At 44.6% G+C, this 22,955-nt stretch overlaps 1 protein-coding gene across 1 annotated transcript; it reads right to left on the reverse strand.

Annotated features, from left to right (window-relative positions):
• Positions 1–11,154: 11,154 nt before the first annotated feature.
• LOC144097809 (uncharacterized) lies at positions 11,155–16,191 on the reverse strand. The gene is made up of 4 exons (XM_077630437.1): positions 16,090–16,191; positions 15,733–15,786; positions 15,362–15,430; positions 11,155–11,295 (listed from the first exon to the last, which is right to left on the reverse strand). The coding sequence occupies exons 1-4, from the start codon at positions 16,135–16,137 to the stop codon at positions 11,155–11,157; spliced, it is 312 nt and encodes a 103-aa protein (XP_077486563.1). The 5' UTR covers positions 16,138–16,191.
• Between the last annotated feature and the right edge of the window lie 6,764 nt (positions 16,192–22,955).

Genomic DNA, 22,955 nt, shown 5'->3' on the forward strand with positions numbered 1-22,955 from the left:
CTTAGCAACTCTGTGGTTCGCATTGCTTTTGCACATTAGGTGGCTCTGAGTGATGATGCGAGCCGCCGCGGTGGCTGAGTGGTTATGGCGCTCAGCTGCTGGCCCGAAACACAGGGGTTCGATCCCGGCCGTGACGGTAGAATTTCGATGGAGGCGAAATTCTAGAGGCCCGTGTGCTATGCGATGTTAGTGCACGTTAAAGAACCCCAGGTGGTCAAAATTCCCGGAGCCCTTCACTACGGTGTCTCTCATAGCCTGAGTCGCTTTGGGACGTTAAACCCCCCATAAACCAAACCAACCTGAGTGATGATGCTAGGCTGTGTTAAATTACAGGCTCTCTGCAACGAATGTGCTGGGGACTCACCTAAATGGGTGTAACAGTATTATGTATTGAGATAATAAGAGGATCGGCGGTGCAAGTGATTGTAACCATGAGCTGGGCCTGTGTGGATATTTAAACTGAATGAACTTAAGGAATTTCACCTTGCTAGTTCACTCATATGTTGTGCCATAATGTTTAGGCACTGAAAAGGCATGGTACAATTTGTGTGTTCAACTTGAATTAGTGCATGCAGCTTCGTCTGGGCCCATTATCTAGAGAATTGAGGGTCTTCATAGAAGAGTTGTAGGTTTGTGGATCCTCGAATTGTCTTTAAAGGACAATAGACACCAAATTTTCACTTGCGTGTTTTCTTCTTTCAAACGATGCAATGCGTTATATATTGGTATACATGGAGCACCCTGAGGTATTCGTTTACGACCGCTATATATTTTATAATTGAATTTCTTCTTGACACTGTTTCAGTTTCATCGACCAAACAATGACTGTGATGTCAAGTTGATGTTTCGGTTGCATGATCCATTAGAAAAATTGTAATATAATTGCTGACAGGTCATTTTCTGTCATTCCAGGTCTTGGAAGAGGCTGGATTAAATGAAGTAGTGAATTAAAACTACATATCAGCGATTAGTTTTTTAGTGGATCACGTGACCAAAACATCAAATTGAGCTCACAGTCGTCGGTCGGTCAATGAAACCGAAACAGCATGAGAGAAGAAATTCAATTATAAATGATGTAGCGGTTGTAGGCAAATACTACCTGGTAATCCATGTATTCTAATGTCTAACACATCGTTTGACAGAAGAAAACACGTAATAAAATTAGGTGTCTACAGTCCTTTAAGGATCCCAAAGGGTCTCAGGACAGCAGCTTGAAAGCCATTGGCTTGGTGTGAACTATATGAACGCCTGAAAAATGAGAAAGCAAGTCTCTTATTGCTGTAACCTTCTGCTACGAGCTTGAGGACATCCTCATTGCAATGCAAATGAGAGAATTCACACTCTGTTCCAGCTTGTATGTAAGCTGAGTTGACATGGTGGAACAGTTGCAATGGTTTTAGACTGCATTAAGTGGATATCCCATCATAAAAGAGCAAACTTACATGGATCTCACTTGTGAAGCTCAGTTGTTTAATTAACACAAAATCCTAATTGTGGTTTTCTGTAGCAGGGAATAACTGCTTAAAGGAATATAGGCACCTAACTTTAGTTGCAAATTTTCTTTTCTTTTTTCAAATTATGTGCAAGATATTAGAATAATTGATCACTGCATGGTATGTGCCTGCGAATGCTAAGTACTTTTTATTACTGAACTCCTTCTGTCATGCTGTTTCGGTTTCATCAACCAAATGATAGCTGTGACGAGTAGTTGACGTGAGGCATGAAAAAACCTGCAATATAAACACTTATATGCAGTTTTAATTCACTACAACACTTCAACTAGCCTGCTCCAAGAGCTGGAATGACAATAAATGATATATCAGCAGTTATATTGCCGCTTTTTTTTCATGCCTCATCTAACTTAAAGACCAACTACCTGTCACAGCCAGCGTTCGGCTGATGGAACCAAAACCGAAAGTGTCAAGAAGAAATTCAAATTATTTATTGGTTGCAGGCAAATATCACGGGACGACTGTGATGGCATAACCTGTCAGTCCAGTTACTTTATTGTTAATGTATACTGTCTAATACATCATTTGAAATAAGAGAACACAGGAGCAAAAATTTGGTTGCTATAGTCGTTTAAATTGTTCTGGTTGGATACGTGGCTTTCAGGTAAAATAAGAAATCATCAAATTGGAACTGGAATCAGTGTGAACTCGATATTATGTATTAATGTGTTTTGTTGTGCCTGAAGAGGCAGCCAGTGATGTTATGCATGTCAAGAAAGGTGTGGTTTTAGTTTAGCTGCCCAACCTGTACAGAATGTGGTATATGCAGCACCTATAATTTACTTCAAGACAAATGCAAAAATAAAATGAGGGAAGGTTGATAGTACAATGGTACCCTGCCTGCTTAAATTACAGAGCACCGTGAACAGAATTCTGGAGGGCTCACTGTATATAAAGACCCCTGGGCATTTGAACTTTTTCATTGTTCACAAATGGCGCTTCATTTTGCTATGTGTAATACATACAAAGCGACATTTCATTTGGGCCTTCATTTCGTCTTTTGGCTCTGTTGGCGTAACCTGTCAGTCTAGTTACTTACATAGTTAAACTGTAGTATTTTGGTGTTGCTAGTAATCTTTACATGTCTCGTGTAGTTACAGGGATGGCCAATCCTTTCATTCTGAAATTTTTTTGACAGCCCATAATTGCCATGCAGGTATTGTGAAAGTTTTGCTTCTGCCGTTCGGCACACTGCTTTCAGTAGCAACGAGTGCATTTTTATGCTAGACAGCCGGCATGCTGTGAAGAGAGTGTGATTTTTAAGGTCTTGATGCAAGCACTGTTTTATGGAGTGTGAAGACAGCTGCATTAATTGAGATCACGGTTATGTATTAGCCTGTGCAGTGTGGATGCTGTATCTTTTTGTACATGTGTGACACACAGATTTCAATAAATAAGAGTAAGAATAATGTGCCCCACTCTTCTTTCCAAAAAGCTTACGTAGAGCAGCAAATAAGAGCGGACCACAGGTGCCTGAAATGAACGAGTGATTCAGTCAAACAAAGAAGCAAGCATAGTTCGCAGCATAAATGTGACCACAAATTTAACTTATAACCTTACAAACGCCCAACAGCACTTTACATTGCCGCCGAACCTCGCCGGCTATGCGGGGTCATTGACTACAACCGTCGCACTTGCTGTAGTTGTGCTTTTATCTGTTTGTGCACACCCAAACTCAGCGTGCACGTCTTTCCCAACGAACGTAAAAACTGCTGCCTGCCCCGCTCAGCTTCCGAAGGGTTTAGTGTGCAGTTTGGTAGTACCAAAGTTAGTCCGGTCTGGCCGTCAACAAATCAAACTTGTCGGCTTTCCGGCAGCCCAGTGTGGCAACATTGGGCTTTGGTCAAGCCGCATGACAAAAAACGTGCAGGAAGTCACGTGGTTTTGCAAGGTCTACTGGGATTTGTTGGCCGATGGCTCAGCCAATAGCAGCGTTGGGCGCATCACCCATGTCGGCAGACCGGTCGAGTAGAGTTGGAAATTCGCATTTTTATTCAATCGTTGTGGTCCGCGGGAGGCACAAAGTTCCAGAGGCCTGTAGTCGGTGCTGGTCTTCATTGCTGTGCGCTTAGTTCATTCAGGATGCCGTCTTGACGAAAGCGGTTGTTTTGGAAGCCCGCGACAGCTTTCTCTGAAAAGGCTTGGCTGGCTTGGCGCTATTCTCTTTCGGCTTTGTGCGGTTGCGTCCCTCAACGCTGCTAGCCTTGTTCCAAGGAGAAATTGACAGTGCCGACGGCTCATAAAGCGATAGACGACGGTGACACGCTGGTTTATGGTTACAGCAGCGCGGGAAGAAAAAGTGCGAGTCGGCGCTTAATTGTTTTGTGTGTGAATACGTGTTCTGCGTGTTCCTTCATTTTTGTGTATTTTTCCCGCGCTGTTTTAACCACGAATAAATACAAACTCATCCAGACCGTGTCCTTGCAAGCATACCCGTTGCGTCTACATTCCCCTATGCATGACGGTCACAACTGGTGGCGACCGATATGCGTGGGCCGCGGTGTGCTCACCGAAGCGTGCAGTGCCAAGGAAGCCGCGCCGCATGCGATGGTATCCGTCAGCAAAGCGATACGCGAAGCAGTCTGAAGCGTACCATATGTTTACTGTACGCTGTGCGAGCGATATGTCAACTGCGTGCAAGTTTTCTCCGATATGGACCCAGTGGATCGACCGACCCGCGCTGCTGTCTCGATCGAGTGCTGTTGTGCGAGCGTAAGGACACATAGCCGGGTTTTGGAGGCGCAGTGTTAGGTTTAAAACATTTGCGCTTAAGGGTGGTGAAGTGTAAGGCCATGCCTCTGTAAGATTGAGTGTACCTCGCAACTTACCGTTTACCGAGATGCCGAGTCGACCCTCGCGACCACCTCGCCGAGTTGCACTTTCTTGCATTCAGCTGATTAAACGAATTAATGAAGTCCAAAATTTGTATTTTATTGGACAATCAAAATATGAGCTTTAAAAAGGTTTGATACAGCATAACACTTATTACAAAACATAGCTTGCTACCTGAAGCAAGCAAAATCTTTTAACAAAAGTGATAACACATGGAAGGAGAACACACATAAAAAGGATTCAACAAAAAAGACCAGAAGAAGAAATGCACAACTGAATTAGATCACTTTGCAACCATGAACCATTCGAACAGAGAGAGTAAAACATATATAGGAAGGCAGTAAATGGGGGCTTTGAGACAGAAAAATATTTGTGGACCGATCTTGCCAAATTGTGTGAAAGCTTTCATTTCTCGGTAGTTGTTTCTGCATCACAAAGTTGATAAAATTTAAGCGATGCAAATGCAAGGTAATTGGAGCACTGCATGGAAGTGACTTGAAAAATTGGTAACAGTTGTCGCAGCTAGTGGAAAAAGTGAATCATTTTCCTCCCTTCTGCTTCATGTATTCCTTTCTGTAATATATGTAAAGAAAGAGCACCCTGCTGACACTGTTTCTATTGTTGCATTGTTGTATTTGACTCTTATCTGCCTAGCCTGAAACAGTATAGAAATAGCATAGTTTTCTGTCCAATTTTCTGTTCTGTTTGTTGTGTACTATGTGGTACTTGTGTGCACATGCTGTTTTATATTTGTCAAAACCACGAGCCAACCAACATAGTCTGCACATAAGTCGGGCATTTGAGCTGTGCACAACTAAGGCATGATGACAGCTAAAGAATGTTTAATATAATGTACAAATTGCGGCTGGTAGAATGATAAGGTTGTCCTCTGTATGCATGAATGTACCAAGTGCATGTGGAAAAGTGTTTTCATCATTTAAGAACATGAATTTGTTGCAAAACTTATATGCTAGTGCTTACTCTGTTGCTGCGTGCAGTGGGATGATCACCCCCTTTTGACACTATTACATTGAAAGGCCAAAATCACCTTCAGTTGTGTTGAATATCTAGAACTAAAATTGTAAGTATGGTACACTAATTACTCTCTTGATTATTCTGGCTTCTATAGTATGAAAAACATGCACTCCATATTTTTTTACAAAATACGAGATACTTCAGTCACCCTGTACCCTAAAGGACAGTAGTGCAGGCACGCTGTAAAGAAAGCTCTGGGAGACTCCCTCCTTTACCCTTCCCTTGCGGCGCGGTTCAGGTGTCCAACGATATATGAGACAGATACTGCGCCATTTCCTTTCTCCAAAAAAAAACAATTATTATTATTATTAGACTGCTAACTGCAGCCCCTATTCTTGAACATCAGTGACCAATAGTACATGTCCATCTGTGAATCTACAGCATATAGATTCATGAACAAGAACTAGCATTTGCGCTCTGGACATGTACTGATTTTACTCAACTGACTTCTTTTTTAAAATGTGCGTATTGTTCATTTACCACAAAAGACGAAAATCTGATTTTAGGAAGCAGGTAATTTCTGGTTGATTCAGTAGCAATCAAGCTAAATCAAAACCCTGATTACTCCTGAAAAAACTGACAGTGACTGCCATCAAGCATGAGCCTAAGTCGGTGGTGTACATGACGCATTCACATTAAAAAGCTATTCTTTTCAATACTCAGTATGACAGGTTGTAATGTACTCTAAACTGTGAGCGGCCATTTGAATAGAATTTTATTCTGACAAAGTCGGACATGAAAGTCTGTTACATGTAAGATTCTTATTCAGCTCATATTGCGGCAGCAAGCTGCAGTGTCAACATGAAGCATGGGACCCCTATGGGCTGGTTGCATTCATACTCTACGGTAAATTAAGACATGTGCTGACGAAAACCAAGTCTGATTTTTGAATTCTCACTGTCGCATCAGTCACTGCCCCTTGAAATGAGTTATTTTTTTAAACATCTGCCGGACCTGAGCAGTGTGCAGGCTCTCGGTTGCCTGCTTGCCAACATGAAACAAGCGCATGTTGATGTAATTTTCTGCAACACTTCTGACAAGGTGTATGTAATGATTGTCGAGTGGAGAGTTGTCGAACATGTGCTCATGAAGTTCATTGAAGAGCTCTCTACCGTGGAATGCGTAAAGAACCTCGTGGAGAAGATCAGTGAGTAGTGTTCTTGACGCCAATTTGTTCAGGCGCACTGCCGTCCTGATCACCGCCTCCGATTTTTGACAGATCTTCATTACACTTTCTGATGGGTATTTCAGCCCTCCTCTGCTTTTCCTCTTAATTAGTGAGTAAATGTTTCCTCGTTCTGTTGTGAGTAGTGCACTTGTGCAGTGCTCACAATTCAGCTTTGCAGCCAATTTATGAGCTACATAACCTGCCATGTAAGCCACAATTCGGCCTCCACATTCACTGATGTAGCCTGGAGCTATGATGTAGTCATGGTCTGCAGCTGTTACCTGAGACTGCTAAACAGCATCACTGTCTAGAAGTTGTCTCCTTGGTGCAGATATATTCAAGACCTGAGAAGAAATAACTGTTGCACTGCTGCATGACAATATGGAGATGCTGTCCAGGCTCAGACAGTTGCCTGTTGATACATCAGCCAGTTCACTTTGAACAATCACTTTTTTGAAGGCAGCACGAAACTGCTGTGTAGTAGGGTTGTCATTATTTCCGCCATGTGCTCGAATCAGGCCAAAAAACAGTTCCAAATGGTCCTGGCAAATTTTGTGGGCCGGAATGTACTTCAGCACTCGTTTTTCAGTGACAAAAAAATGAAAAAGACTAATCAGGCTTTGCATGCAGATGATGATAAAACCTAAGAAACCTGTCTTTCGGTTTGTTTCAATCATTCGTCTTCCATTTGCAGACTCCTTCAAGGAAGAGAGGTAATGGGTTGTGGTTTTGAACATGCCTTCGAAAGCTTCAATGTTCTTTTCATTTATAGGTTTCTTCCAACCTTTCTGATATGGGCTTCTAGAATTTAGGGCATCAAATGTCTCATTAATTTTCAACAAAAAATTCTCTGTTGCCTGTGTGCCAGAAAAACCTTCCAGGTCAAGTTCCCTGCACTCGGCTAGTGCTGTTGCAACAGAAGTGCTCATTACTTGGGCAGCAAGTCTAACTTTCATGGGCTGCCGCTGCCACTCAATATGAGCTCTGTGCAACTTGTTAGCCAAATGTAGGCCTTCTTTCTGCTGCACAGTATGCAGCCGCTCAATATGCTCCCATGACACTGTCCTTCCTTGGTGGTCAATAAAGTATGTGCCAGTGCATTCCTCACAAGTTTTAGCATATGGCAGGGATCCAAAAAAGCTGCCCCTGGTTCCTGGGTAGCTGGGTGTCGAAAGGTTGTTTTTAGGTCTCCCACATGTTGGAAATCACACCCAAGCTCTTGCAACATAGCCAGATTTGCGGGCGCCCCGTCACAAGTGAGTGAAGCAACCATAGCTCCAGCATCGTGTGCCTTATGAAGGCACTGGGTGACAAGGTTAGCCCTCTGTGTTCCAATTAGGCCATCAACTAGGAAGTACCCAAGGGGCAACTTCCATCGCCCATTAATAGCCACAGCCATTATAACGAATGCAGCCTTTGCTTGTGGCAAAGAGTCGCTGTCAATGCCACTGCCAAAGTCAACAAACCCTTCAAAGTTGCGTTTGTTCCACTGGATGTTTTGCCGAATAGCCATTTCATCAACCATGAGGCTGCAAACTGTTCGGTGCCCCTTGCTTGCTGTTTCATTTCATTTCATTTCATTTATTGAAGCCTTAAGGGCCCGTGGGCATTACATAAGGCGGGGGCAAGAACAGTGTGTACAACATATGGTATCAGCTCAACAAAAACAAAAACAAAAAGCAATGAAACGAAACAAAGCGAAACATTAAAATTAAAAACATTAAAGGAGATAGTAACACAGGATCAGATTATTTGATGAAGCCGAATACATCACGTAAGACACAGGTGATTCGCTAATTCAGTGCGGAAAATTGCTCGATCTGTGCAAGAAGCAATATTATCAGGCAGGGCATTCCATCGGGCTATTGCATCTGGGAAGAATGAAACATTCATAGCTGATGTGCGGCCTTTAATGGGAGCTATGGGATGAGTGTGGTTTAGGCGAGGGGATATTCTTGATGGCGGCTGCAGCAAAGGATGCCTGTTAATAGGGCGGTAGAAAAAGGAATGAAGGAGGCATAGGCGTGATACGATGCGACGTGATTGGAGACTTGGGAGGGAAAGGGCTCGTTTTAGTGCAGTGACACTACTATCACGCGAGTACTGTGACATGATGAACCGTGCAGCTCGATTTTGAACGGCTTCTAATTCATTTGTAAGGTATGCTTGTGAAGGGTTCCAGATGGATGAGGCGTATTCAAGCTTTGGGCGTACGTATGTCTGATAAGCTAGTTGTCTGATTTCAGGTGGTGCTGATGTTAGGTTCCGTCGCAGATAACCAAGAGTGCGTGAGGCCTGGGAGCATATTGAATTAATATGAGTGACCCTTGATAAGGATGATGTCAGGTGAACGCCAAGGTATTTGTAAGAGGAAGTTCGGGCAATGGGAGTTGAATTAATATGGTATGTGCAGTTAATAGAGGTTTGTTTACGAGAAAAGGACATGAGTTGGCATTTGTCTAGGTTAAGTGGCATGTGCCATTTTTCACACCATGATGCAATTGTGTCTATATTATTTTGTAGCTTAATGGTGTCTTCAGGGGCATGGATGATGTTATAAACGACGCAGTCATCCGCAAAAAGTCGAAGTTTGGTTATTGTGTTAGATGGGAGATCATTTATGTAGATTAAGAATAACAACGGTGATAACCCTGCGCCCTGAGGGACACCTGATGTGACGTCAGTATGCGATGAGCTGCAACAGTTGGCGAATGTAAATTGCACGCGCCCTTTAAGAAAGTGCTCGAGCCAGATAAGTAATGTTTGCGGGATTCCAAGTAAAGCAAGTTTAGCTAGCAGATGATTATGCGGAACACGGTCGAATGCCTTGGAAAAGTCGAGAAAGATGGCATCAATTTGTAGGCGATTGTCCATGTACTGAAGGATGTCGTGAGTGAATTCGGCGAGCTGTGTTTCGCATGATAGTAGTTTTCGAAAGCCATGTTGGTGCGGGTAAAAGTAATTTAGTGATTCAAGATGAGCAATTAAATTTGATGCTATTACGTGCTCAAGGAGTTTGGACGGGATGCTGGTGAGCGAAATTGGTCGATAGTTGTTTGGTTTTGACCGATCTCCTGATTTGTAAATAGGAATTATTTTTGCTTTTTTCCAATCGTGAGGAACTTCGCCGGTACTTAGGGACTGTGAGAACAACAGGTATAGTATTTTACTTGATATTGCGGTAGTATTCTTTAACATTTTGGTGCTAATTTGGTCACATCCAGCTGACGACGATAGTTTGAGGGAGTTAATTAAGTTGGCTATTCCATCGGCATTAATTTCTATTTCTGGCATTGAAGTCACTGGAAAGTCATGCATGGAAGGAACAATAGCGTTAGTGGAAGAAAACACTGATGAAAAATACTTGTTAAGAGCCGTCGCGCATTGATCTAACTCGACCGGTTGGTCATCATCTCCTCAGAGTTCGAACTGCTTAGTATGGCTTTTGGGGGAGAGAATTCGCCAGAATTTACTTGGGTTTGATTGTAATATTGACAGCAGATCAGAAGAAAAAAATTTCTTTTTAGACGCCTTCAATTCTTTAACATAATTGTTTGCACTAAGACGGTATCGCTCCCATGCCGTGCAGCTATTAACTAGTTTCGCGTGCCTATAGTGCCGTTTTTTCTTGTTAAGGAGGCTTTTAAGACGGTTGTTGAACCATTGGTTGTTTAAATCAGTCTTTATAAGGACGGTGGGAATGTAAGAAGCTTGTAAATTAAGTATCATGTTTTTATATAATTCCCAATTCGCGTTGACAGAGCGAGATGAGTATATAGTACTAAAGTGTTCATAAAACTGTTCAAGTTCCGGGTTAATTGCTTCAAAGTCCGCTCTCTTATAATCAGTGATAAGCTTTTGGGTAGGGGATCTCTTTTTGATAGGTAATGAGATGCATATATGAAGGAGGCTATGATCGCTGAAGCCCGGTAATATGTTTATGCTTTTAATGTCGTCTGGATTAGATGTCAGTAAAAGATCCAGTGTATTGTCGCCTCTTGTTGGACATGTTATTACTTGATGTAAGTTGAAATCTAGAACTGAATCAAGGAACTGTTTTGCTTCGTTTGATTGTGATTTGTGAGGTTCTGATAGCAGAGGCCAGTTGATAGTCGGGTAGTTGAAGTCACCAAATAGAAAGATAGGCGCGTTGGGTAGCTTGCTCCAAATTGATGTCAGTGAAAGGCGAAGGGAATTGCAGAATGATGGGCTATTTCCAGGAGGACGGTAGCAGATACCGAAAACTGTTTTGATACCTGTACATTGTACGCAGACCCACGTCAGTTCTATGATATCGTCGTGGCTAATGAGCGATGATGATACGGTGCTTTTCACGGCTAGAAGTACTCCTCCTCCTCTTTTGCCCAGTCTGTCGCGACGATATAGTGTTAAGTTAGCGTTGGAGGGAAAAATTTCGTGGTCGTATATGTCCTGGTGTAGCCACGTTTCAGTGAGTAGAATGATGTCTGTATTGCTGTCCTCGATAAAGCAGAGAAGTTCTTCACGTTTTGGCATTACACTTCGTATGTTAGTAAATGTGATGTTTAAATCCAGAAAAAAACGCGGCCGAGTGCTGAAGGGAGCCCGGGTGGGTTGTGTGGCAGTGCGTCAATTACCATTGTCATGGATGCTATCAGGTGGTGCGGCGTTGTGACGTGTGGGGCGAGGCATGGTGTGTTCTTTGACACTATCAGATGCGGGGTCATAAAAGTAGCACTTGCTTCCCACGTACAGTTTGTCAAAGCTAAGCTTAAATGCACATTTCAGCGGCCGGATGAAAGCCAACGGTTTTGAGCGTGCAAACCGCGTGGGAGCAGCGAAGTCCTCTCTAATTGCAAAATCTGTGTCTTTGAGCTTACGTCCGCAACTCAGTATGGTTTCTTTCGTCTTGAAATGAGCGAATTTTACGATTATAGGGCGCTTTTTTGATGATGAAAAGTTACCAAGACGGTGTGCACGCTCTATGCATGAATGATCAAGTTTTAGGTCTAGATTGTTTTCGCAGAGCGACAGAACTTTTTCCTCGGAATCTTTCCATTGCTCATTGAAGGAATCGTTGATCCCAAAGAACAAAAGATTTGCCCGACGCATTCGATTGCTGGTATCAACGCTTGCTGCTTTCAAGGCGGCTATTTCACGTTCCAGGTTATGTGACACTCCTGCGTTGAATACATTGCCCGAGACACTTTGTTTATCTGCATCAAAATTATTTGTGCTATTTAAAAAGTCAGATATCCGCTTCTCTTGTGCATTTTGAATCGATTTAATTTGCTCAAGCTCAGCGCGTATCGCTGTTAGGCTGATTTCTAAGCGCTTGATGGCTTCCTGGATTTCAATGTCGTCGCTATTAGAGGGAGGTCCAGGGTTCTCTTCGACATCGCCGGACAGCAATAACATAAGCTGGCATAGCAAATCAAAGGCAAACGTGGTACAGCAAATATGGAGAAGACTGACAAAAAAGCGCTTCAAGTCGTAGGGGCACGACACCGCAACAAGGAATCTATCATCACTCCTTAATTCTTTGCAAAATGTGAGGTAACGAACCTGGAAAGTTAGCAGGTTGGTGAGCATCCTGTGACTGGCGGTGTCATGCCCCAAGCAGCTGGCAGGTTGCTGACGGTTAAGTAGCCAGCGATCAGGTCCCGTGATTGATGACGTCGGTGAATGCCATGGTTGCCGGGCAGAGAGCCGGAAATGCACTGTGGGTGGCGGATCACTGGTGGTGTTCGCTTGAGGCGGAAAATATCTGGTTGAAGGGGCGTTCGCTTCTTGTGAGCGGAAGAATCCGGTAGGTGGTTTGTAGAAGGCCGAAGGGAGGGTACTTTCCGGGATCCAGAACGTCAGGACCTGGAAAGTTAGCAGGTTGGTGAGCATCCTGTGACTGGCGGTGTCATGCCCCAAGCAGCTGGCAGGTTGCTGACGGTTAAGTAGCCAGCGATCAGGTCCCGTGATTGATGACGTCGGTGAATGCCATGGTTGCCGGGCAGAGAGCCGGAAATGCACTGTGGGTGGCGGATCACTGGTGGTGTTCGCTTGAGGCGGAAAATATCTGGTTGAAGGGGCGTTCGCTTCTTGTGAGCGGAAGAATCCGGTAGGTGGTTTGTAGAAGGCCGAAGGGAGGGTACTTTCCGGGATCCAGAACGTCAGGACCTGGAAAGTTAGCAGGTTGGTGAGCATCCTGTGACTGGCGGTGTCATGCCCCTTCATTTTTAGTGCATCGAAAGCTTCTGTTGAAAGTCCTGCCTGGCCATCAACAGTCTCATACCATTTTCGCAGAGTTCTGGGATGTGGAGGCACGTGTCAAAAACTTTCCTGACATACTGATAGGCTCGTGGGGAATAGAAATTTAAAGTTAAGGCAAAACTTCTCAGTTCAGGGGAGTACTGCTTTGGAGTGCCAATTCCACCTTGCTTTCCGACTTGTCTTTCAAGTAGGTGCTTATTTACTTTACCCAGGCCATCTAAAACAGACACTTGCTCTGTCAGGAGGATATTCTCCGTAGTTAAAGCTGACAGAACAGATTTTAGTTCCGCATTTTTCTTTTGCAGTCTCCGCCTTGTTTGCTGCAGCCTTTTTATGCTTTTTCTTGACTGAGCATGCTATGCAGAAAACCATGCAGCCCTTGCTCTCAAGTAAGCTTTTTCGGGTGTGTCCTCCTATGAAGAGAGATAGAAAATGCAATGCATCATTAGAACAATGCACACCCAAGCCTTGCATACCACAGTTACAACAGTGTGCACATATAAAACACAAAGCACTCTGAATGTTCCATTAAAAGAAGAATGAAGGAGCTCAGTTAATCTTCTCGTCCTACTTTAATATCAAAGTGTTTCACCTCTGATGTAAATGCTCAGCATGCCATCACTCACAACGCAAGGAAAATTCACTTGATCATCTTTTTCTCGCACATTGTACCATAGCAACAGATCATTTGCCCTGTCACATATTTTACCAGCACCTCACCTCGCATCAAGCCGGTAATGCCTACAAGGGTAACCCTGTTTTTGTCCAGATGGAAAAGTACAAAAATTCACCTGTAACCTTAATGATGAAAGAATGCAATGATTTACCTTCCAGGATTGCCATGATAACAGAGTCTTTGTTATTTCAGTCAGGATCACTTTCTTATATGGATTCCTCACACTTTCAGTAACAAAATTTGATTTCTCAGATGACTAATTCGCACCTGCTGTTTATTTTTTCTTTGTGAATTTTCTAAGGATATTTACTTGGCAATGATGTTTCTCGACTTGCACCTGAGTGCCGTACCTACGCTGCTTTTTTTGTTTTTGAAACAATTTTGTTCCGCTTTGAGTCCCACCCATCTCCCCCTATGTAATGCCCCTAGTGGACCCTTAGGGTACTTGAATAGATCAATAAATGAAGCTGTGACTCACCGATTCTCCTCTGGTAGATGGAGAGGTGTCCAAGAAGAAGATTCCATAATGTGCTCCTCAGCTTGATATGCAGGCCACTCACACACTTAAAAATTCATTGGTTTATTGATTCATCATTGCATACAATATACCATGCAGATCAGTTAGTAGATATTAGTAAAAATTGCCACGGCGAAATCAAGCTAAGTCCATTCACACAGTCTGGGTGCCTGCACATGCTGTGTTAAAGATTATGCTAATAATGCATGCTGTGGATGGGCCACTCACGCTATCAAATACGCTCTTGGCATATGCACAAGCATTTGACATTCATGGTGTTGAATTCTGCTTCAGAAATAGGCACATTCGACAGGTCCATTTACCATTGCTGGCCTCCTTCTTCGTGGCGTCCCAACAGAGGCTGGGGCGGTTGGCAAAGTCGGAAGTTCCTGCATAAGATAAACTGTTTAGTAATGCAGCCCACCTTAGAATGCCTGTTGCCCTGTTCTCCTCCGCCATGCATCAAGGCATAAGAAGGAAAGCAGGACATGAGGCTAATCACAAAATTACTCGGCATGCCCACTACTGGGCCACGCAACAGCTTCAGTGCATATGTACTCAATGCCTTTCGATGTCACTGCAAAAGAAAAACGCTCGCACATTGTTAAACTCATATCACCTAGCATGTTAAGGTAATGTTATATGTCTACACATTTTATTTTTATTATACACTCAAAGTGTTGCAGAAATAAAGCAGGGTTAATAGCACAACTGTGTAAAAGCGTGAATACATACAGCTTTAAAAATTATTGCATTAAATTTTGTGTCGTGCAATCTCCTTTTCTGAATGCCCACTGGAACTGACGTTAGAGAGGTTGGCATGTACCCATATAAGAAGTATTTCATGAAAACTTATACAAGGAACAAACTGAAAAAGAAGAAAACATGACAGTACAAATTTTTCATGTAGCACGCATGCCAGTTTGCACCGAATACTTTCTACATAGCTGTCAATGACCTTGTCCAAAATCAGTAAAACCAGTTTGGAATAACATGAGAAAATTTTGTAGAAAAGATATCACTGACCTGGTGGAGTATGTCTTGCATAGCCAAATTTTTCTTGATACTGACAGATTATTTGTAGTGGAACTCTGACGAGATGACTATATTGATTTGTGTAACGAACATAAGCAATGAAGGCACATGAAAGAATATTGTGGCAGTTACTAATGTGCTTATGCGGTTCCACAAAAAGGTACCATCCTATATGAAGGATCTTTGCAGAACCTACTGCACTCTGCTACTGTCTCCGGTAAGCACGGGGCCTGACAAACAACTGCAGGTTCTACTGCACTTTACATTGCAGAATTGCAACGACATCCTACCTCATGCAGTGAATAAACCTGGATGGAAACCACACAGGACGATATGAAACTTACTGGTGTAAGTCGAAAGGCTTGAGATGGCCCTGGCTGAATGTCCAGCATTGTGGCCACATCCATAGATGCCTGTAAAAAAATTTTGTTCAGGAGAAATGTGTGTGTACCGAGACATAACAAGCGTTCAGTTTTAAGCACCTAGTGAAAAGTGGAGAAGCATCACACTACTAGACCGTTTTGAGTTATGTCTGAAGGAATAAAGATATGACTGGTGTGCTGAGGTGGCTTGGTCAAAACTTCCTCTGAGCCTGCGCCAGGAAGCTTTCTTTTACATAAAAATTCACCCGTTTCGTGACTCGTGCTGCGAGATAAACTCAGACGCTGTCAATCTTCTAGCAGTTGCTGTCACAAAGTGGTATACCGTAACATACCTGTTGTGATGGGCCTGGTAAAGTTTCCTGGCTTTCAGTGACATCCATAGGTGCCTGTGAAAAAAAATTTTATTCTTGAGAAATATGCTTCTACCAAAGCATAAGATGTATTCAGTTCTAAGCAACTACTGAAAAATAGAAAAGCATCACACTGCTAGGCTGTGTTTTCAGTTCTGTCAAAAGGATTATAAAAAATGACTAATGTGTTGAGGCGATTCAGAGAAAACTTCCTCTGAGCCAGTGCCAGGATGCATTCTGTTACAGAAATCTGTTTTTGGTCGCTCGTGCTGCGACATAAACGCAGACACTGTTGTTCTTCGAATTGATGCAGTCACAAAATGGCATATTGTAAAATACCTGTTGTGATGGGCCTGCCAAAGTCTCCTGGCTTTCAGCGACATCCATAGGTGCCTGTAAAAAAAAATTTATTCTGGAGGAATGTCATCATCGTCATCATCAGCCTGACTACGCCCACTGAAGGGTGAAGGTCTCTCCCATGTCTCCAATTAACCCTGTCCTTTGCCAGCTGCGGCCACTGCATTCCCGCAAACTCCTTAATCTCACCCGCCCACCTAACTTCCTGCCGCCCCCTGCTACGCTTGCCTTCTCTTGGAATCCACTTTGTTACCCTTAAGGACCAGCGGTTATCTTGCCTTTGCATTACGTGCCCTGCCCAAGCCCACTTCTTCCTCTTGAATTCAACTAGGATGTCATTAACCCACGTTTGTTCCCTCATCCACTCTGCCTACTTCTGGTTTCTTAACGTTACACCTGCCATTTTCCTATCCATAGCTCACTGTGTTGTCCTTAACTTAAGCTGAACCCTCTTTATTAGCCTCCACATTTCTGCCCCATAGATGAGTACCGGTAAGATACAGCTGTCGTAGACTTTTCTCTTGAGGGATAATGGTAAACTGCCATTCATGATCTGGGAGAACCTGCCATATGCGCTCCACCCATTCTTATTCTTCTAGTTATTTCCCTTTCATGATCTGTATTAGCGGTCACTACCTGCCCTAAGTAGGCATATTCTCTTACTACTTCCAGCACCTCGCTACCAATTGCGAACTGCTGTTTCTACTTTATTTTCTGCATATTATTTTTTAGCCCCACCATTCTGCTCTGCCTGTCTAACTCATTGATCATGCTTCATGCTTTGCAGTTCTTGTCCTGAGTGGCTTAGCAAGGCAATGTCATCAGCGAATCGCAAATTACTCAGGTATTCTCCATTAACTCTTATCCCCAAATGTTCCCATTTCAGGCCGCGGAATACCTCCTGTAAACAGGCAGTGAATAGCATTGGCGAGATCGTGTCTCCCTGCCTGACACCCTTCCTTATTGGAATTTTATTGCTGACTATATGGAGGACTATGGTAGGCGTGCAATCATTATAAATATCTTCCAATATTTTCACATAACACACTTCCACACGCTGATTCTGCAGTGCCTGCATGACAGTTGAGGTTTCCACTGAGTTAAATGCTTTCTCATAATCAATGAAGGCCATATATAGGGGTCAGTTATAATCTGTGCATTCCTCTATCACTCACTGATAGCGTGAACATGATCTATTGTTGAGTATCTTTTACGAAAGCCTGCCTAATTATTTGGTTGATTAAAGCCTAAGGTTGTCCTGACTATTAGCGATTACCTTAGCAAATACTTAGTAGGCAATGAACAGTAAGCTGATCGGTCTGTAATTCTTCAAGTCCTTGACGTCTCCTTTATAAAGATAATGTTAGCATTCTTCCAAGCTCCTGGTACTCTCGAGGTCACAAGGCATTGCATATATAGGATGGCTAGTTCTACTAGCACAATCTCCCCTCCCTCCTTCAACAAATCTGCTGTTACCTGATCCTCACCAGCTGCTTTCCCGCTTTTCATTCCTACTAAGGCTTCCGTTACTTCCTCTTCTCTTACTGCTACGGGATGTCCCATTGCTGTGCGCTGCGGCTTCTCTCATTAACGTTCTGATTGCATTGGCTACTGCATAGATTTGTGTCTCTTTGGCTATTTGATATCTTATCCATATTACTAATGATATTGCCCTCTTTGTCTGTTAACGCATACATCATGCACCAAGGTGTTCAGCTTTAAGCAGATAGTGAAAGATGGAGGTGGAGCATCACACTTTAAGACTGTTTTGAGTGCTGTCTGAAGGGTTAAGAAATATGATGACTGGTGTGTCATGGGATTTGGATAAATCTTCTGGTGAGCCCATGCCAGGAAGCAGTGTTTGTAGCTCCTACTCCAACATATACACAGCCACTGTGATGCTTTGAATAGCTGTAGTAGTCACAAAACAGCGCTGTTTGAAAATACTTGTTGCAGTGGAGACGCTGGAGATGTGTGACTTTGTGTTAGTGCTTGCTGGGCGCCATGCTGAGCAGTGGCAGCAACAGCTGTGCCATTGCCTGGCTGCTGTGAAAGGGGTTCCTGCTGTAAATGAATAATGAGGTGCATCACATGCTCGCAGTGGAACGCCAGCCTTAGCTAAAAAGATGCATGTAATTCAACAGACAGATGTACCAATCTGAGACTGTCAATATGGAACACAGCCAGTGGGCGAGAGTGCACCCATTTCTTAAGAAAGCAACAGCAGAGAAATGCATTGTTAGTACAGCAGGTCTGCCATAGTTTTGAGAAGGGAGAGTGGGGTGTCTCTCCTCAGGCTCACCCAGCTATACCCCATGAAGTGTGTATGGTATGTGTATGAGGAATTATATATGCAGAACTGCCGTATCTGTATAATAAGGGAGCTAATTATACTCATTGGCATCCACCCAAGCGCAGCTATGCGGCTAAAGGAAAGCTATAAATTGTTTCCACAGAAACTTCGCAAAAGAAAACGGGATTCCCCTAAACATTTGGCCAAGCTTTCTGTCTGTGTTTTGTCTTTTTTTCTTTGTCTCATGCTTCCCTTTTTCCTTATGTGTATGACATTTACCCTATTTACTCGCGTAATTTGCACCCGCACATAGATTGTGCACCCCAAAAAGTTTCAAACTTTTAACCCGATAAAAAAAAAAAAACTACTCGCACATTTTGCGCACTATGCTGAGCCAGACCACCAGCATGTACGCGGGTGCGAACTGTGCCGTTTACCCGGCCAGCGCGCAAGCTCGCGCTGGCGGTCGCTGTCCCGGACGAACAGTTGCGCGCGCGCCCGAATCCAAAACTCTACCGTACCGTTTGCTATACGGTTTTCCGCTAGTCAGTCGGGCCACACGCAAGGGCCCCGTTTTATTGCCCGTTATCTCCTCCCACGGCTGACTTCGCGATTGAATCTTTGCGCGTTTATTGCTTTGAGCTAAGCACGTGCCGTCATGTCATGCCACCCCGCGGGGAGCTATAGCGTGGGGAAGGGGGGGGGGGGGGGGGGGGGACGTGTCAACCTTGTTGCCATGGGGCGAGGGGTGCCAACCTTTCTTTTAGGACGTGTTCGGATAACTCGCTTGCGCGTAAAATGCGCACCCTCTCTTTGGAGCCCTAATTAAAGAAAAAACGTGCGCAAATCACGCGAGCAAATACGTACGGTGCTCTATGCCTTATGGAACTTCTTCGTGATTTCCTTTGTAAACGAACTATAGTTTTAAGGAATTACAGTGCTCTCTCAGTGACACTTCCCAGGTGCTATGGCCGAGATGACAAAAAATGCACCGCCTACTGCTAGGCGCAAACATTTGCACACTACAAGTAATAATTATAGAAATGATGCCCCAAGGAAAACTGTGGTGTGCTCGATGCTCTTTTTTTTTATTTTCTTCTAATGATGGAGTGCGTAAGCTAATAAATAAATAAATTATCATGCACAGTAAGCAGAATTTCACCAGAGCCATATATAAACCGCAGCCAGTTTAGGAGTATAATGACACAATTACTTTTTATCAGTGCGGGAGTACTGTAGCCGCGCTACTCGATCATAACGTCTAGCTAAAGCCATTTATTCACAAATCGTTCTATTTCTTGCACGAACACCTAAAACATCATATTGAACGCATGCTATATGCAGTCACGTTATAATAAAGCACCTTCTCAATAAGAGCATTTCTTTCCAATCTCTTGAGAATGTATAGAAGGTGGTTCCTCACCTGAAGGGGGACGGCATCCGCACGTATACGAACTACGAGCGGCGACATCCGATCGAAGTGCTCGGGCAGGAAATGTTTTGAACATACGCAGGTCCATTTTGCTGGCTCCCAGTCTCTTTGGCCCGGTCTAACGGCCTCAGTCCACTGCCTCCTTCGCTCTGGATCTTTCGGAAACCTGTTTGAAAACAATACTATTCACTGCACTCGGACAAAGAGCCACCAATAAGGCCGGGGCAATACGAATACCACGTTCACGCCGTGTCGTGCGTCATGTTCTGCGAGCATGCATTTTACTCATTACGCAGTCAATTAAATACGAAAACAAAATGCAGTATACTTACGTGTGGAAAGTGACGCCCGGTTCTTGTCCTGGCGTGCGCGACCGACACCCAGGAACGCAGCAGCTGGGCATCGCAGCGTCTTTGTTGTCAATGGGAGCAGAAGTCTCACTTTCCGCCGTGTCTGACAGCTGCCGACAGCCTGGCGCGGCGCGAAATCGTCTGCTCGCGCCGCTCGCGTTGATCTTCGCGGCGCTCGCATGCCATTGGCGGAGCCCTCGCTTCCGGCTTCAAAAAATGTGACGTAACAGCCTCTCCTCTTTTCCTTCTTTCCTCCATGGCTGGGTCAGTCCATCGCCCAATCCGTGCCGTACATCCTTCCCGCCAGAACCGCATGCGCTTATCAGTCGCCATTATCTTCCATTGTTGTTTTGGAACGTTCGCAGAAAGTACGCAGTCTTTCAGCGATGCCGTACTCTTTGCGCATGGTTCGGCCCACAAGCGCCCGGTTCTTCTCCTCATGGAGCGACGAAGAGCGACTCTTCCTTCGCAACCTGTTGAAACGGTACGCCTGCAGCAAAGTGTATCTCATGCAGAAGCTCAAAACCTCTCCCAATCGCCGTAGCGACTGCGGTCGCTGGCCGATGTGGGCCGTCATGGCTAACAAGTTGCGCGACGGTCTGGGCAAGGACGTGGAGCCACGAACTTTGGAGGCCTTCTTCTGGTACGTCATCGCCCGAGGCGCGGACCAGCGCTCGGTGAACAGCCGGCTGGACTTGCTGGTACTGCGAAACGTTTCGCTATCGCAGGAGGAGACGGACGATAGCGAGGACTCCGCTTCGAGCGACAGCGAGCAGAACTACAGCGACTACAGTCCTTCGGAAGACGAAGGCAGCTCTACAGACTCGGAGCAGCCAAGGGCCCGCCGCCGCAGTGTTGCTCGTGCGCAGCCGTTGGAACCGCCGCAAGCGTCGGCGTCAACGCAGGCTGGCAAAGCTCTGGAGGCGCTGGCACCGCGTCTGCTCGCAGATTGCGCTATCGGGACTGCGCTCTTGGTCGCTCCGAAAGTCGCACAGTGGTACGCCCAAACGCACCACCCGAATGTCGTTCTTTGTGGGCCTATTCGGTCCTCTGCAATTCCGACCGCACCGGCCCAGACGGCAGACGGGCGGCGGGGCCCGCTCATGATCGCGCCCGTTTCGGAGGCTGGTGAAGGTCGTCACGCGCCTGCTCGAGAACAAGACTTACCCAGAGTCTGCAGCGAGGTTCACGAGCTGAGTGCGGCGGTCGAGGAGCTCCGTTTCGAAGACGGGCAGGTGTGCACCAACAACGAAGACGGTGGCGGCAGAACAGGGCTGTGCACCGTGCGTGGCGACGACGACAGCTTTGGGCCGCCCACGTCGACCAGCGGCGAGTCCGACGGTGGGCACAGTTTGGAGCACTCATCTAGCCCATGCGTCAGCGATGGTCATCACAGCGACACCGACAGCCCGATGGATGCTGACGATGAAAGTTCGCTGGTGGCTCGCGCCGACAAGGAAGTCCAGTGCGATCTGCATTTGACCTATTGGCACGATGTGTTGATGACTGAGATGACCCTGCAGGCGACAGCTATGCGGCGACAGAAAGCCTTCCGCGATCGCCAGCTTGCAGCGAGGAATGCCTAGTTCTCTGCTGCCACAGTCATATGATAGCCACGCAGTGCTTTTGGCTTGACTCTGCCTTAATTCCTGTCTGGTGGTGTACCGACTACATCAGCCACCATTTCAGCCTTGGTTTAGTTCTTCAGCAAGGTTTATAAGGGACATTGCTGATTTTTTTTTTTCATATGAAAGTTTCAGCCAGTAAGGGACACAAAGTTACTTTTGGTTTCCTTTGTTGACTTTCCAGAGCAATTTTTGTACTTTATGGCACAGAGAACTTTCGAGTTTAGAGCTGCCTTTTCCTTTATCTCACTGCATTGTGCACTTAGGCCATTGGCTCTGTGTTTTGTTCAAGTTGTCTGAAAGAACTGCCACGTCCATTATTGCCCATATCACCTGGCAGGTCCCGCACCTTGGCCCTGGGAGGCAAAGCATTGCGCTCTTTGAAATATGGAGTTTACCCAATTTACTAAGCCTGTGTTGTGAAAAGGTGGCCTAAATGCATACAGGGTCTGGTGTGTCATGCAACAGATAACTAAAATTTTTACAAGCCAAGTATTGGCCATTTTTTCTGTGTTCATGGCTCTAATTTACTGTATCACAGCCCGTCTGAAAACTTGTGACTTTAACTGAATGTCATTTGGTGTTCATGAGCAGCTATCAGCATGGAAGGCTAAAAAAAGCCTCGGATCACCTTATATCAAATTTGAAACATCAGTACAGTGTCAGTGCATGTCATTTGTGGAATTGTATATCAGAAGCATTCATTTGGGGTGGTTCATATTTTTAGTTGATGACTTCGTGGCAGTTGTGGGCTACTTGCTTTGTTTCTTGAGCCTGCTCTTTTGGCTGCTCATTTCCTGTCAGCAAATGGTTTGTGTGATTTATTCATTTTTTTATTTCAAAGTGCAGCACATTCAATACATGGAGTTATCAGTGTTGCAGAAGGGGGCCCCAAGGTGAAAATTGCAAAAATGAAAAACAAGGAAATATCATAATATAATGCTAAAGTGCAAACAAAAAGTATGTACAAAAACTTAATGTACAAGAGCAAAGTAAAGAATAAAATGAGAGTATTACGCAAGATATGTGTGCAATATTTTAATGATATATGTGCAATATTTTAACCAATGCGTGTACTAGGCCTGCCACGTTGTATCGGTCGGAAATGATTGCTCTGCCTAGCGTTGGGTAATGATGGCTGCACTAAA

Source organism: Amblyomma americanum, chromosome 7 (assembly GCF_052857255.1).
Source record: "Amblyomma americanum isolate KBUSLIRL-KWMA chromosome 7, ASM5285725v1, whole genome shotgun sequence".
NCBI classification, from domain to species: Eukaryota; Metazoa; Arthropoda; class Arachnida; order Ixodida; family Ixodidae; genus Amblyomma; species Amblyomma americanum.